Source organism: Athene noctua, chromosome 1 (genome assembly GCF_965140245.1).
Source record: "Athene noctua chromosome 1, bAthNoc1.hap1.1, whole genome shotgun sequence".
Lineage (NCBI taxonomy): Eukaryota > Metazoa > Chordata > Aves > Strigiformes > Strigidae > Athene > Athene noctua.
The window spans coordinates 107,915,960-107,933,381 of record NC_134037.1 but is presented as its reverse complement, the minus strand read 5'-3'; the positions used below and the strand labels follow the sequence as shown (position 1 = coordinate 107,933,381).

General features: G+C 44.7%; 1 protein-coding gene across 5 annotated transcripts in view; it reads left to right on the top strand.

Moving 5' to 3' along the window:
* Positions 1 to 16,944, top strand: part of DUSP10 (dual specificity phosphatase 10) — a 29,120-nt gene extending 12,176 nt beyond the window's left edge. For all 5 annotated transcript variants that reach the window (XM_074897263.1, XM_074897264.1, XM_074897262.1 and 2 more), the window contains exons 3-4: positions 10,918 to 11,295; positions 14,672 to 16,944. In XM_074897263.1, coding sequence (XP_074753364.1) covers positions 10,918 to 11,295; positions 14,672 to 14,937 — 644 coding nt within the window. In that variant the 3' untranslated portion in view covers positions 14,938 to 16,944. The remainder of the gene's footprint in view (positions 1 to 10,917; positions 11,296 to 14,671) is intronic.
* The last annotated feature ends 478 nt before the right edge of the window (positions 16,945 to 17,422 follow it).

Genomic DNA, 17,422 nt, shown 5'->3' with positions numbered 1-17,422 from the left:
TGTGTTTTTAATGTCCTGTGACTCTTTAGTACAGGAAGCTCTTTGCTTCAGTTGATATCTCTGATTAAGGCAACTTCATGTCCAGATGCACCTCAGCCCACTGGAGGTTGGCTTTGGTGTGTCCTCCCCTGCTCTGAAAGGTGTTGGTTCCCCAGGAGCCTGTGTGCTTTCAGAAGGTGGTCTCTGACCTGGTTCTGGAACTGTACAGCAGCATTTTAGGACTTAAAGGAGATGGAGGGAGATGGAAGAGGCAAGTATCTCTCCCATGTGGTGCAGAAAAGGGGTAATCTGTCTAGAGGTATAACTCTGTGCCTAGGTAGCAAGGCAGTCTTGGGGCCAGGGGAACTCTGGCCAAGGCTGTGCAGTGGTTATTGTCTTGCTCTGATTAAGCACACACAACAGACTTGCTGTGAGGCCTTGGAGAAGTCACTTTAATCTGTCTGGGTTTTCTTTTTCTGTCCTCTGCACTGTTTGTAACACTGAGCTCATCTCTCTTGTCATTGGTGTTAAGTGTGGCTGACCCAGGTTCATCCACCATCACAGTGGTGCTCTGTAACAACACAGCTGTCTGTTGCAGAAAGTGGGAGACGGATTTAGGAGCACCCCTTTCCCCTCTTCCCTTAACAATGCATTTTTGCTGAAGTGAAATTGTAGGCTTTGATTTGCTGCTAAGTGGTTTTTGTTCTTTTAAAAATTCAACGCTTGTTTTCATGTCTTTCTCTGCTTGGGTGAGCAGGTTACCTCCTTTCTAAAGGAAAGCTCCACTGCCAGTGAAAAGACCAGGATCCATAAGGGGCACAAGCTTATGATCTCCTGGCACTTGTTTTCAGTGGTGCCTGTAAAAGCATGTCCCAGGGGAGTGTGTGCAGAGACCTGAGCCAGCAAGTCCGCAGGAAGCAACTGGGACCTTGTAAATCTGGGTGCCACCTGGTTCCTCTTGTCCTGAAGGAATGAGCCTCTGATTGCTGCCGCTTAGGGCAACACTAGCCTTGTCTAGCTCAACTAACTACATCCACAGCTCCTTTGGCTGGGGTCCAGCCAGCCCATGTGTCCCTGCACTGGACTGTCCCCATCAGAGGGGTCTGGGGTTAGTGCAGTGGGGGTGACTGTAAATCTGTTGTCACCTGCTGCTGGGGGGACATGAATGTGCCCAGTGGGTGGGAGGGCTTGGGAACCACCCCTCCCACTAGGGTTAGATGCTGCTTTGCATGTACACATCACTCTGTTTCTAAGATAATGACTTTGAAGGAGGAAATTGGAAAAAATATGTTAAGAGAATAATAATAAGGAGATGTGAACATGTTGGTTCCAACTCTTTTACTATGCTCTAGCTTTAAAAAGTCTACAGCATGCCTGGGTTAATTCCCACTTGATTCACTGCGACCAAGAAGAATTGCTTCAAATTAAAGGTAACAAAAAGAAGAACAAATGTTACTGTTTTGTCCACACATGAATTATCATGTATATTTTTTTTAACAATGCCTTAAAGATTTGGAAAATGGAAGATTGTGTTTTATCAGATTGGTTGTCTACAGTTGGCTATGCCACAGTGTGATATTAAGCCTTATGTATGCAGTTGACCAATAATGTTTTAAAGCAAAAGCTGTTAGAGCAGTTGACCTGTACTGTGTTGGTGATGGGCTCTCATTCTTCTTGGTCTCTGCCAAGAGTTGCTGGAACTAAGAATAAGCCTTTTGCTGCTGCTTAGAATTTTCTGGCATATTTTAGGTACAAACCCACTTAATGTGATCATTTAACATGAGGTTAATCCTAGAGTTGTAGGTGTTTGTGTTAGTGCATGACATCTCTGGGGGATAACACAGTGCTTATACTTCCTGGTAAACATTATTGTTAACTTGCCTGTGGAGACAAGGAGACCTGGAATAGTTTTGATCTGGCTGAAGAGATTCCTTGTTTGATTGCTATTTAGCTCTGGATTCTGTAAATATCTGTTTTGTTTTTTTTTTTTTTTTCCCTTGACTCTGAAATATATGGATGTGAAGTGGGTCAACTTTCTCTTGCCGTTTGGGGTTTTTAGGATCTATCTTTGCTTCTCTGACCATTAGTATTTAAGTGTTGGCAGGGCTGGCCTTGAAGTTTGTGTCCATGCTAGATCCAGTAGTTTGCTGCTTTTATTTTTGGACATTGTGCTACTGGGATATGACAAGTCAGCACCCTTTATTTTCTGTTTTTTTCCTGTGCTTTGGAATACCTTGCTGGAAAGTGTCAAATCAGAGCCTAATATTAGTAGTAGTATTTCTAGCCAAAGGGATAGAATTCTTCACTTTAAAAAGAGTTTAGATCCAGCAAGAACAGATGGCACTTCCAAAGGCTGGTGTGGTGTATCAGCACCCTGTTTTCCATTCATGTTAATGGAAATGTTGCTGTTGTTTCTGATGGGGAGCAACAATGTTTTAAACTGGAGAAGAGCCTGTGTTCATCCTCAAGAGAAACAAAGCAGCCTCCTCTTCCTTAGAAAGAAGCTGTCCTGAAGAGGTTGCCCTTAAAAGGGTAAAGTGAATAAATGGATAGCTGAACCATGAAAATGTCAAGTGTTCTCTAAAACATGTGAATTAAACAGAAATGTCCACTCCTACACATCCAGGATTACAGATGTCTGACACAGTGCCGGGACCCTTCTCCCTCTGCAGACATGCTGAGCCAAAGCCCTTTGCATCATGCTTGTACACAATCACACCGGCCACTGGCTGTCTCCAGGCCAAGGAGGCCAGTTGCTTGAGGGATGCACAGGGTGATGGACAGGGAGAGAATTGGTAATAGGTTAAAAAATTTTACAAAATCCCTTGCTGTTTTGGGCAAATCTGATCTGCTTTACCTCTGTCTGTGAAAACAGACTCATAGCTCTTTGTCAATATAAAACCATTTGTGGTATCTTTATTACATTAAAATAGTTTCTGTTCCCTCCCCCTTCACTTCCCCTGCCTCCTTTGTGCATAGCTTTAACATTTCTTGATGACCTTTTTGTTAATATGATTTCCAGTGGGAGCATTTCACAGTAGAAGTATGTATTCCTTCAGGGTTTACGCTGACATTTCCAGTGATTATTTAATTGGACTTCATGTTAGCCTACATCCCCACGGGAATGCATACTTTTGCTATGAGAAGTTGTAATGTGTCTAATTTTGAGTTTCTGCTATAAATGCTTGCCCTCCAGGGAGGGTAAGTCCAGTGCTTGTCTGTGGCTGCAGAATCGCCACCACATTGTGTTTGGGATGCGGGGTTTCTTGTCTTGTTCCTAATTACATTCTTGTATAGCTTAATCCTTGTACCAAAACTGAGAGCAGGCCTTCTTCTCTTTCACCTTCTTGACTGTTCCCCAAGGGTAGCGTGTGTTTTGAAGGATGCTGTCATGTGGCTTATTTTCCTTTGAATATTTTTTTTCTTTCAAATGAGCAGACTCTACACTCAGCATAGGGGGTTTTCCAGATACAAGCTGGAACCACTATCATGAACTCAGAGATGTGATCTAGAAGTATTCACAGAAGCTTCTGAGTAGTCCAGAAGTTAGTGGCATCTCTTGGAAAAGCTGTTGAGTAGGGTAGGAAAGGGATGTGTGGGATTTGAATGGGCCCAAAACTTAGGAGCTGAGCAAAAACTAAGTTTAAAACAACAACAAAAAAAATCCCAAACTAAAATCCCTAGCGGCAGGTTAAAAAAAAAAAAAAAAAAAATTTTCTAATTGGAACTAATTTGGAAGATGTAGTGGTCTTCAGAGGAAGAAAAGCGAACGGGTGAGAGCTGATGGTATAAAGAAGCAAGTCACGTGTTAAGGTGTGGTAGACGCTGGGGCTGACAGTGAGGGTGATAGGAGGTGCGGGCAGAATGGGGAGAGCCAAGAGTGGAGCTGGGCAGAGCCAGCATCTCTGGCACTGCAGGGGAAGGGGCTGTCAGTGACCTTCCTCCTGCCTCCCTGGGACATATCCCTAGGACAGCCAGCTGCACTGTGACTGGTGTCAAAGACAAAGATGAGGCCAGGGAATGCAAAGGCCAGTGAGAGAGGATGTGCTGTGGCAAGGGTTGTGAGCCATAGCAAGATGAAATTAGAAATTACATGCAAATGTGTATGCATGTGCCTCGATGCTGAGGGGAAACCTTTGCTCTTTATCTGGCGTTATGCTCTTGACTTCTAAAGGGACCCCAAAGCAGTTGTTACAACCACATCCTTGACACTCCTCTAAGCCAGAATTTGTGTACAAGCTGACCTCTTGGAATAGATCCCACATGGAAAAAAAAAAAAAAAAGACCTTGCAAATTCTTTGGAATGCAGGATTTTGCCTTTTTTTGAAGTGCAGTTGGCAGCTCGATTAGAGGGAGAGATTAGATTAGATTGAGTGTATTGAGGTGGAAGCTGTTCTTTGTGAACTATGTTTACTTTTACTTTTTTATGTTTGTTTAAAGCTTAATCTTTTGTAGCAAGGCTGATGTCGAATGCCATGCAGGTGACAGGGACAGAAACCCTGTGATGGGTCTTTTCAGCCTCCTGCTGACAGGTGATAAACAGGCTCATGACCAGAAAGTCAGACTTACTCTACTTGCTAGTAACAATAGAAGTAGAAAAACTTTGTTATGCCTTTGACTTTGTCAAAGGGAGACAATGTGGGTTGCTGAGGTAAATGTGGATACTTATATTGTAAAAGGATGGATTATTTTTTTGGCCCCCTCTTCCTTTAACACCAGGAATGGCAATGTGTAAAGCAGTCCTGGTGTCACTGTAGTCTCCTTGTACTGCAGAAGGATGGGCTCCCCTCTGTTGTGGGCTTGACCTCACAGAAATCTCTCTCCAGTGTTTTAAAAACAAACAAACAAAACAAACCACAATTTCCTTGAAATTAAAGGAGCAACTCCTAATGTCACTTGGTCTGATAAGTCCCCACCATCTCAGCTTCCTGCTCTGTGGGCCAAATATAGTATATTCAACCATGTTGAGCTTTCTACAGCAATGAGGTCAAGCCTTGAGCACCGCTCAGCAGCAGGTGTGGTGAGAAGGACATCTGTCTTGGCGAGTAGGAACACTCTTACAGTGACCTGCTTGGATTGGCCCCATTGCTCCAGAAGAGGTGTGGGAAGCATGGTTCTTTGCCACAGTGAGCAGAATGCTACTTGGACAGGAAAGCGGCTGTCATGTTCAGGAAATTTGAGTATCCCTCCTTTCATACTTCAGGATGAACAGAGAATGATCCCCAGTATGCACTGTTGAACCATCTCTGCTGTGGCTGAAATGGTGCCAGCAACAGCTGTGGGAAAGTATGATGGCTAGATCTTCCACTGCAACGTGGTCTTAGCACTCGTGTTCTATGGATGCTCCACCAGTGTCTCCGTCTTCTCCCTGCCAGTACCTTTGGTACCCAGTAGACCTGCACCTGCTTGAGCCTAAAGGAGTACTGCAGAAGAAATAATAAGTGTTAAGTGCTTTTCTCCTGCTATTCCTTTTTCCATGTCATCTGGTGGTGTTGGGGATAAAGTAGTGGGCCTTCAGTTTTGTTATGGCCCAGATACAAGATCCTTTGTGCATAGCCATAAACTTCTGCAGACATGGCTGTGTTGGTTGGTGATATGAAGACATGGTCTGGATGGTTGTCCACATCCTGGGAGTGGATTTGGCTTATACTGACTGAATTCTGCTTCAGCCTGTACAGCTGCTTTTCTTTTGGTGGAAGGAAGCAATCTGTGATGGATTTGCTGCTAATAGCATGCCTGTGTCAGAGGGGAGCAGTGTCCCTTGGGGTGTCTCCATGCTGGAGTTCACTGGTTCGCCTTGTGTGGGAAAGCACTCCTACAATAGATAGGTGACCTGGGGACAAGACATTGCCTCCAGATAAGCTGAGCTAGCCTCAGCCCTCTGTAACCTGGTGTGTGAAGGTCAGCAAAAGGAAAGCAGTCCTACCAACCTTCTGAAGCCAGGAGGAACTGTAGCCTGAGCCACAGGGGAGGAATATGTGACAGTAAGGAAAAAAGATAAGCAAGCACAGTGCTCAAAGGTGAGTGCATCTCACTCAAGCGTGGTGCTACAGTCCATAGCATGCCTTGCCCATGGTACAGGAGCAGCCTGAATACTGTCATTAAATCAGTGGTGGCTCAGCACCAGTGTGCCACCCTGCAGCAGGACCTTCAGGCACTGATGGCAGCATGGCAGGAGGATGGCTGTGGGGCCTGGACTCTCCTGCCAGGCTGAGGAAGGGTACATAAGCACTGGCCGGACAAAGTGTCTGGACAGTACCTGGCCTCTATTTTTACATGCTGGAGTCACGTTTGCTTAACCTTGAGGCATCCTGCACTTTGAATCAACTTGACACAAAGTCATCTGTTCATTAATAACACAGGAGCAGTTTAATTGTTGTCTTAGTGGAAAAATACATGAGACTGTCATCAGCTGTTGCTTCTGGCAGTGCTTTTCTGCAGTAATGTAAATAAATGAGGTCACAGGTTTAAAGGAACAGGCTGTGCTTGCACAATTTCAAAGCGTCATCTTAAACAGATACGCACCAGTTGTCCAGTATCTACATCCTGCGCCCCAAATGCTCGCTGTAACATTTTGACCCTAAGCACACTCAAACGTAGCCGCAGGGGCTTGGTTTGTTGTGTCAGTACTGACAGCGTGTGTGCTGAGAGGGTGTTTTAAAACTTGGCTTGATTCCTGAGCGAGTGAAGCTTTTGGAGGCCGGAACCCCTGTATCGCCAAATTTTCTGCTGCTCCCCCTGCAAGAGCCCAGCAACTCAAGAGGAGGGAAAGCTATAGACCAAACATCTTTTCTGCTGATACTTCACAGCACCCTGGGATTTCTGCTCTTGTTACACATGTGCCTGTGTGGTTTTGGTTTTATTTTTTTGAGATGGCTTTGTGGTATTGTAATCAAAGATGAGTGGATCCAGAAATCCGACTGGACAGCTTTGAAAGCTGTATAAAAGGTCTGTTTGTCTCCTGGGACCACGTGTTCTGTCTAAATGTGGGTCCTGCATCTGCAGTCTGTCATGTATAAAAATATGTTCCTGTTTGTAATTGTAGCAGGAACACCCAGTACCTGTCACGCTCAGAACAAAGTATGGCCACACCAATGAGGTAATGCAAAGGTATTGCTTTATAGTGAGGGTATTTCACAGTAAATGTCTCTCTGTAAGCTCTCACTATAGAGGGAACAAGGTCACTTACTCCCTTTACTGTGGGGTAAGAGCCTGTTTCCAGTTAGGAAACATGCTGCAAATCTAACAAAACATACTGTAAACCCACATCCTAGTTTGCATATAGTCACACAGCTACAGAGCAGCAGTGATGGTTGAAAGAGGTGTCAGAGAAGACGCAGAGGAGGATGGGTGTTGCCGTACTCATGAGTACTTTAATTCTCAATCTTCTTTTTTAAAACAAAACACCCCCCCCCCAAAAAAAAAACAAACAAAAACCCCCTACCCACTTGTATAAAATGTGTGCGGGTAAGGGTTTTTTTTCTTGCTTTCCTTGAAGGTAGTTGTTTCTAGTGCAAGGTCATGGTCTCTTGTAAAAGCTGGTTGCCTAGTTCCTGACATACCTCTTGTGCCTGTTTTGCATAGTGTTTGCCCTCTTCTGACGGCATATGACAGACACCATGTTTGGCATGATTTTCATGCAGGCACCATGCTGCTTGTCTTTTTTAATTTGTTAAGAGCTGCTCTGGCTCCTGCCCAGCTGCTCACCTGGCCTCACAGCGCTGGTGCAAGCCCCAGGCTCCTGGGTGGCTTCAGAGCTGGGAAATCTGTGTGCAGCTGCTGCCCGGGTGCTGCTAGGCGGGGGATTTTGAGGAGCGTTAAGAGAGATGTTTATGGGCAGATGGCTGCAAAGAACTTGAACAAACACGTGTGAATAGCTGGAGCATGTACGGTGCTGACTTGAAACTTCCTAAAAGTTTTGAGGTCTCTGACAATCCAGAGTCTGTTGTTGCTCACTAACTGTTCTGGCAGGGCAAGACGCTGGGAGATGTCATGCAGTGATAACTGCAAAAATATTTGGTTCTTGCATCAGTAGTGAGCAGGAGCCCTCAGTCTTCTGTTGTGTTCCACTAGATGCAGGCAAGGCCACCTGCTGTGAAGGGTCCTGCTTTGATTAATTTCCTTATAATAGAAATATCTTGGGTTCCCCAGTGTGCTGGGGATCCTTGCATGTCCATCTTCGTTCAGACTTGGGTAGGTTTAGCCCCCATGAAATCCTGCCCAGCAGCCGTTTTGGAGCAGAGTGTGCACAAAAGCACTTGGCATGTTCTCCACATCCACGTGGTGGGCTGTGTCAAACTGACTGGGAGGTTCAGGCTTTTTGCTGTACTTTGGTTATTAAAGCTATACGGTATGTTTAAAGCTAGAAGAGACAGGTTACAACCATGACATTCTGTAGAAGTGAATACTGGTGGCTTATCTAGCTGCTGGTTTTCTGGTTTGTCACTGAAGGTGGCTACACAGCTGAGTCTGGGCTTCATGGCTGTCACTCAGACTGCACAGCTATGCATGCTAATGGTCTTTCCTGGTGAATGTATTGTATTGCCTATGTGTTTTGGCTGCCTGTATAAGATGAAGGCTTTTTGCATATGGCAAATAGCAGGTGAGAAGCTGCTTTTAAAATGCACCTTACTTTTGAGCTAGTGAAGAGCTTCTGCCAGACTGTGCTGCTTCTTTACACTTTGTGTTACTGCCCTCTGTAACGCTTCCTTCATGTCCCAGGTTTGGAAAGGCTCGAACAGCTTCAACCACAAAACAGCTTCTGTTATAAGCACGAGTCACTAAAGCAACTTATTTTTCAGGGGTTTTCTTAGGAATCCCAGCATGCTCTGGTTATTGTTTAACCAGCAATATTTAGCCTGAATGGATTGCTTGCCTATGCAGAAGGATAGGAATGTGAGTTAGGGCTTACTTAGCCTTTAGCCCAGACTCTAGGTTGGGGCTGTCTGTTTGGATGAGATTTCAGACATCTTCAGTTTGGGGACCATAGTCTTGTTTGTTTTCTTGAGTGGACTGAGAAGACTTGGCCTTGACAGGGTCTGAAAAGGGGTGCAGTTGGCAGCTGAGCTCAGATTTTTGTCCTTGCTCACTTTTCCATCCTGCTCCCCTATTGTAACAGCATTGTGAGTAGAGATTAAGGCAGATGTTTGCTCTGTGTTCTGTAAACAGCTGAAGACAAGCATGCTTTTGAGGTGGGGGAAATACTTTGTTTTGTGGGCAATTGGAGGATTTCTGGGAAGATGAGTCACTAGCATCATGTGAAGAATAAAAGTCTGCACATTTAAAAGGGCACTTGTATTAGAGGGACTTAGATGGTTGTAACGTAGACTGAGTGCCTCGTGCCCATCGAGTACTGTGTAGGGCACCGAGATGGTCCCTGGGTGAGTCCCACCCCATGGGCAGGTGTGTGGACATGTGGAGTAGCAGCACTCAAGATGTTGGCGTGAAAGCCTTTTGCTGTGTGTGATCCAGAGTCTGTGTGACAGTGTGTTTTAAAATCTTCCTTCTCTAGATCACTGTGAAAGAGCAGGGAAAAGACAACCTCTTTTTTCCTTTTTTCAAGAATAACTTTATTGGGATGGTGACATTCAGCATTTATTTTGGCTAGTGTAGCTCTTTCTAGTAACTTCAGCGTAGCTCTCCCCCCTCCTGGTTGTGGGTTTTTTTTTGGCTTGCATTTAACAAAGTGCAATTGAGTCTGAACACTTGGCCTGTCTCGATGTGGTGCATGACTCCAAGTATCCTGGTACAACATAAACGTGCGCTTTTGGGGGCGAGGCGGGGGGAATATATTATTGGGTTTCTCCTCTTTCCGCCTTTTTCTTTTGGAGGAGCCACCTGTTAGCATTACATCAGCGGCTCCCAGGAACGCTGCCTCCTACCAAAGGCCTTACACAAAGTAGTTCTTCTTGTATTGTTTGCGCTCAAAGAGCTGATGTCATGCCAGCTGATGTCATTGTGTGCTTTGTGTAATCGCTATGGAAACCGGGCAGGTGGGGAGCCTGGGGCTGATGTAATTGCCGAATGAGGTGTAGAAAGGAGGTCTGCTTTTCTGCTCCAGTTCTGCGGAGCCGCCCTTATGATTAAAAAAAAAAAAAAGGGGGGGGGGGTGTGTGGGGGAAATGCTGTTTGAAAAAGCCAGCAAGATGTGCAATAGAGCCAGGGGAGGCACGAGCCAAAAAAGTGACTTCTCCCTCCCCCCTCGGATCCATTTCCCAATCCATATTAATGTCCTAAAAATAGCTCTTGGTAGATATTTTCAGGCAGCCGGGGCAGAGAAAGGAGAGCTGTTTGCCACATGTTAAGTGAGCGCCTCGGTCTGTTTGGTTACAAGGAGCGACTTTCTTTTGTTCGGCCCCACGGTCGCATAGGTAGGGTTCCCCTCAGAGCAATGCTGGCGTGAGCTGCACCCACCCCTCCTCGGGGGCGTTGGATCAGGGGATGCCCCACAGAGCTGCTCCCAGCAGGCAAATCTGCTGAGGACAGGTAAAGCTAAAAGATTGTCCCAGCTGGCTCACTGCTCTGGTGTGGTGATAACCCATTTGTTCATCATCTTGGTGATGTTTTTCTTCTTGGAAAGATGCCTTTTGTCTCTTCTTTTTTTTTTTTTTTTTTTTTTTTTTTTTTCCCTTCCTCCCATGGGCTCATAGTTGAGGCAGCCCCAGCATACGGATGTTGCACAGTTGTGTTTGTCTGTGAGCCTGTTCCTTGGCACTGTCAGCCTTGCGGAGGGGAGGACAATGCACACCACTGATTCATGCCACCCTTGCCATTGGCAGCCGTGCTCAACATCAGTCACTGTTAATAATGGTGGTAGGGACAATAGAGCCAGCTCCAGTCCTGGTGGCCCCAGCATGTGCTCTGAAGAAAGGTGTGTCCAAAGCGTTGCCAACCTCGGGATGTTTAACCAAAATATATGCTTGGTCTCTCTCTTCCCAGGAGGACTCAGCGGTTTCAAGCAGAACCATGAAAACCTCTGCGATAACTCCCTCCAGCTGCAAGAGTGCCCAGAGGGGGGAGGAGGGGGCGGCGCATCTGCTGTTCCCCCCACGCTACCTCAGTCCATCCCCACCACACCGGACATCGAGAATGCTGAGCTCACCCCCATCCTGCCCTTCCTCTTCCTCGGAAATGAGCACGATGCTCAGGACTTGGAGAAAATGCAGAGGATGAACATAGGCTACGTAATCAATGTGACCACCCACCTGCCCCTGTACCATTATGAGAAAGGCATGTTCAACTACAAGCGGCTTCCAGCCACTGATAGCAACAAGCAGAATCTCAGGCAGTATTTTGAAGAGGCTTTTGAGTTCATTGGTAATTACCCTTGACTGGAAATACTCCTGTGGTTTTTTACCTGTTGTATTAACCTAGGGTGAATTTTATGCTTTGCTAACTACCCTGAAGGCTGCGGAAGACCATATTTGCTTTTGTTTAGGTTGTCAGAAATGCTGAGCACCTCATATTTCTATTTGTTCTCATCTCTGGCATATCCATTTAAGTAGCCTGGAGGTACAATTTTTATCCATTGATGGCAATGCCTACCTCCAGGCTTCCAAATTCAGGAAACCCCAGAAAACTGAGACCTGGCACCTCCTCTTCTTGATTCCTTTGCATTCCTAGTTTTCACAGTGGCTTCCAGCTAGTTTTTTGTAGCAGCTATTCTTAATGATGGCCGAGTCTTTCCTAACTTAATTTCATGAGAGAACTGACAAAATTTCACACTTTCATTTGTTCTATCATTAGATTTATAACTCCAGAGTGTATGTGTGGATGAGTGGATTGTGAGGAAAACTTGTATTAATAAGCCTGTAAACCCTGTAGGCTGAGTTTACCACAGACACACAGCTTGTTGGGGAGGTTGCTAAAGAAATGACCCAGTAACGTTGCCCATGTTGCTCCAAACCTTACTATGATCCATGCAGCATAACCCTCAGCTGAGTTTAGGGGTACGTTCAGCTCTGGTTGGTCATCCAGGCTAAAGCTAGATGGCCTCTTTAAGCAAGGCTGGTCAGTGAGGACATCAGCTTTTGAGGACCTTCCATTGTCCCTCTACATGTATTTGTGGCACAGCTTTTGTAGCATAGTCCACTTTTGCTTCCCCAGCACAAGTATGTGTCCTGAGAGGTTTTCTGGAATATGTGGGGGTGACCACTGACATATAATTTTGTTTTCTTGTGCTGACACTAGGCTAATCTCTTTAACTAGCCAAATGAAGTGTGCTTCTCTGCTGCATCACAGCTTAGGTCTTTAGCTGACCCCATGCTGAAGTGGGTGCAGAGCTGTCACCCTCTCTGCCCTCAAACCATCCATATTTATGGCCCTTGAATCAGGGTATGGGTACATGGCTCCTGAAACTCAAGCCTGCTTGTGCTGGCTCTGTGGAGTTGCTCTCAGACTCAGCAAGGTTTGGGCCCCGGTTGTAGGGCTGGGCCCTGGGGCAGGAGGTCCAAGCTCAGCATATTCTTCAGAGCCCATCTGCCCCTGCCGTATGGCTGGGCAGGGACTCGCTGCTCTGAAGCAGACGGCTTGTCAGCTTAGTCTGGCTGTGTTTCGGTTGGCAGGGAGTCATTGTGCGCTGATGCATGCGGTCTGTAGCCATGCTACTTTAGTGAAGGTGATAAGGCAAATCACTGCTTACGCTGCAGTTCACATGGAGTGCAGCATTAAAGCTTGAGTCTTGCCACTGAGAGCTTCTACCATGAGCCCTTGGACTTGTCCTCTACAATGTAGAAGACTAAAGGATCTCTGCTTAAACCAAATTCTCACTAGTGTCTCTAACCCAATCCCTGCTCTACCAGTAGTGCTGTCAGCTCCTGAATCTGCTGATTACTGAGTGCATGGGAAGGTGCACACCCCTGTTTGGGTGAAGGGAAACCTTCTTTGAGGGCAGGGGAGGGGGAATCTGCCTTTGATCCTTTGGGAAGAAAATCTGGGTCAAGAAATCCAGTAAAACCTTAAACTTTGGATTCAACAAGATGGGGAGATGCAATAGGCTAAACTTACATGGAGAAACTGCAAAGCTCTGTTGGGGTACTTGGTGGGTGGGAGGGAGACTTCTTCACCCAGCATCCCTATGAACTGCAGGATTAGAGCTCTCAAAACCACTAAAAGATAGTGTTTGGTTTATGACCTTACCAAGGGCAGAGAAAGCAGCCTTGCCCTGAAAAGGTTTAGAAAGTGTTTCAAAACCTATTTTATTTTCCCATTTAATAATTACAGCCTGAGGGTCTGTCTTTGTTTTTAATAAACAAATATTTCTCTATTGAGAGTTTTTCTCTGTAGCAAATTTAGCCAGCTGGGTAAGTTAATAGTCAAAGCTTTCCCTTCCTTGGGGTAAACTTTAAATTGCATTTGAGAAGATTTGGAAATGTTTAAACAGCAGATGATTAGCCTATGTTTCTTTAAGTATGTCATGAAAAAACTACAACCAAACCCAGGTTTAGCTAAGACTAAAGCCATAGGAAGTGAAATCATCAAAAACTCTCTGGGAAAGTGTGTCAAAATGTGTTAAGAGTTTCAGCTTTCTGAAATCTAACTGGCAAAAAGGTCTAGAGGGAAGTTGGCTTCATTTATGCTTTCACAATACAGGTTGAACATGTGTGGTAGGATGAACCATACTCTTGGTGGGGTTGGATTCATGCCAAAATTTGCTAAATTCATGCTCCTCCTGCAGTTTAAAACAAAAGAAATAAATTGAAGTGTCACATCTTGAAAGTTTTATCATCTATTTGAAAAGCAGGCTGTGGGAGATGAGGATGGTATGGTAGTGACTCTTTCTCATCTCCTATTAGCATGTGGTTCTAGAGGCTCTGTCATCCCTGAATCCTGCCCAGGTTGCATCCCTCTAAGTGGTGTATCTTGGTGGAGAGCATGTGTGTGATTGTTGTTGTCTGCCTCCCTTCCTCCCTCCCTCTCCACCTCATCCTTTCCCCTCCACTTTCCCAGTGAGACACTCTGGAGAGATATTGTTCAGCAGAATGCGATGCTGTGCTTGAATTGTGAAGACAGGGATGGCAAATTGCCTTTTTAGCACCGCTGAAGGTGACCAAGTCAAAATACACAGAGCTTGACATGCAGAAAGTGAGGAATCAGAATGTGAGGTATCTTACCACTGAAGTCTTGATGAGGTATAAACTGGATCCAGCCCCTGATTTTGCAGAGACACCACAGCAGAGTGCCCGGTTGAAGCTCATTACGAGAGTAGCGTTGTAAAAGCCTTGAAGAGTAGGGGTTCGAAACAGGTGTATTATTATGAATCGAATCTGAAAATACCTGGTTTTGAAAAGGTGGTGTCCTGCTTTGAAAGGGAGGTTGAGATGCCAATGTAACGCAGCGATGTTGGGAGAGGTGGATATGGAGCCTGAGCTGCCTCGTCATGGGACTTGACCTAAATAAATCCCCCTGGCAGTGCATGTGTGCAGCGCACCAGTGTCTTTCAGTGTGTGGTTCATCTAATAGAGATAAAAATTAATGTGAGGATTTTCAGTGTTGGACTGGCCTGTGTTTCACATTCAGTAACTCTGAAATACCAAAGGAAGAGGGATTGGAGGGGAAGGGGAGGAGATGCTGCTGTGCTTGTAGTCAAATAAAGGGACTATTCACATTAAGTTACTCTTAATTGCACTGAGCTTTTTCTAATTTACAAACTGGAAAAAAAAATCTTATTTTCTTCTGTCTGTCTTGTTTCCAGAGGAAGCTCATCAGTGTGGAAAAGGTCTCCTCATCCACTGCCAGGCTGGTGTCTCCCGATCTGCCACCATAGTTATCGCGTACTTAATGAAGCACACGCGCATGACCATGACGGATGCCTATAAATTTGTAAAAGGCAAACGACCAATCATTTCCCCTAACCTTAACTTTATGGGGCAGTTACTGGAGTTTGAAGAAGATCTAAACAACGGTGTTACACCACGAATCCTCACACCAAAGTTGATCGGCGTAGAGACTGTCGTGTGACAGCAAAGCTGCGAGGAGGCGCTCAATGAAGGGGTTAACCTATTCTTCACTTGATTTGGGGCAGTGATGGGTGGGTTGTGGGTTTTTCTTTTTAGCTTTCAAAGGGGGGGGGGTTGTGGCAAACTTTTTGTGAATAAAAACCTTTTTTTGTAGGAAAGGTTTTTAAAAGATCTAAGAACTTTGCCGTGCTTGGGATGCTGTTGTGATTTCCTTCCCAGATGCCGGCAGAGCAGGGAGGATTTGGAGCAAAAGGAGTGCTTTATAAAATCAAAACAAGAAGAAGAAATATTGGGCTTTTTTTCCTGTTATTTTTCCTTCCTCTCCTGCTACTTGTAGAGTTTATGGCTAAGTAGTCTGTGCAGGTTCATAGACTGAAGAAACCTAAGTTGAAGATGAAACACAAACAGCCAAAACAAAGCGAAAAAACCCCTCCCTGAAACATAAGGGCCTTCGTTCTGCAAAGGCTTTGCTAAAGATAACCTAGCAAAATGCTCACCGATGCAAAGGAAATCGGAGCAGCTTAAAAAGTCTGCAAGGCACTTTTCACACTCCTGACTCAAACTAAAGAAGAAAAAAGTTTATTTGGCGTGTTTCATGTTCCAGTTCTATTTTTCTATTTTGGGGTGTAAGGTTTTAACAGTAAGGGACTTTGATCATTCTATGCCATATGCCTTCACTGGCTTCTTGTGCAATAATAATTTGGGGTTTGTTTTGAGTGTTCAAACCAATTAGAGTTGGCTGCCCACTAATAATAAGATAAATTTAAAGTCTAATAGTGCAACAGCAGCCAGCTTGGTTCAGAAAGGCTAAATGAGAGCAATTATTTTGTTCCTTTATATGATTTTGATCCTGGTTACAGTGCCATAAACCTTGTTACATATGTATATCAGAATGTACAAAAATCGAGACCGAGCAAAGTTTATTTAAAAATATTTTTCGCACAAAATATTGGTGTGTTTCAGTTGTCTATGTAAAAAAAAAAAATTGATTATAAACCAAAATCTTTTGGCAAATGTGTGTCCTTTTTATTTCTTCAGCAGTTTTCCATTTTCTTTGTGGGATGGGTTTTTGTTCTGATCTTTTTTTGTTTTGTTTTTTGTTGTAGTGTACATCTCCCTTTGACAAAACTGGTATTTCTTGTTCAGCTTGGATTCAGTGTTTTGTTCCTGTCCTCTGCTGGTGGAACATGCTTTCTTTATTTTCTACTGTACTCTTGCATCCTTCAATTTCTGTAACCGGATTTTTCTCTCCTGGAAGTGCACCAGTTTTGGAGCTGTTCAGCTGAATTAGCACTATTGATGAGGGCTCTTTGAGACAGACCTGTTCCTTCTATGGTTCAGTAGCCATTTGGAAAAATAAGAAATAAACATTCTCTGCTGATTCCTTTTCATCTTCCTGCCAGTAGCTTACCTTCTATGTTACGGAATTGTCCGGTTTCTAGAAATATGTTGGTTTCATGTGTGTTTTCTGTGGCCTCTCTATAGCCCTCTCCTTTAGCAGTTCCATTATTCCTGGGAATCTTCCTCCTGGGATTTCCCCCTCCTCCTTGCTCATCTTTCCTTCATCCCCCTCCTTTATCCAGCTGTGTCAGTGTTAAGTGTGGTGCTTATTGTAGGGCTGATGTTTCTGCCTGACAGTGTCCCTTAGGTGACTGACTTTTGCTTACTTTGTATTTACTTTTTTTTAATAATATGATACAACCTGATCTCTTCTGGACCGTTACCATCTCTAAAGTTTATTTGTATGAGCCTAAAATGATTTAGAAAACATTTCTTGTATGATTCTGTTGTACAAACTGATATATCCCAAGAAGTCTGATAGCAATGGAGGTTTTTCCTAGACAAAACCTACATGGACTGAACCAAGTTTAAATCAGGACCTGTTGGAAAACTTATGTATAATCACATTAAACGTGTATATTTTTGTGGACATTTTACTTAAAATGTTGTTACTATACAGATATTTTCTTGAAACTTATCCCTTTATTAAATTATTTTTCTACTGGAAGTGATTTTTTTTTTAAATTCTTTTCTATGATCAGTATTGGTCCTTTTGCTGAGATGCCCTTGGCAGCATATGTTGCCCAGGTGGCAAAACCTCTCAGACTGTGACTGCTGCTGGGGCTGCAGGGAGAGTGGCTGGACAGAGAGACTATCATGTGCTGGTGGGGAGCCTTTGTGCTCCAGGATGAAGGAGGTCCCTTAGCAAAGATAGTCTCCCTCATTCCCCCCTTTCTTTACATTTGGGCTCAACCTCTTCCAGCTGTTCTCCATGAACTGCAGGTGCAGGTAGTTTGAGAGCAGGGAGGTAGTTAGAAAACCTCTTTGTTTCCTGCCTGAGCAGCAAAACTAGCTGCAGCAGGGCTGACTAAAAAAGTTGGTCCTTGCAGCTCGTGTCTGTGGCCATAAGCACTAATAGTGCTGGTGCTTTGCCTGGGAAACAGGTTATTCAGCAAAGGGGAGAGTGCCAGCTGCCTACCTGGGAC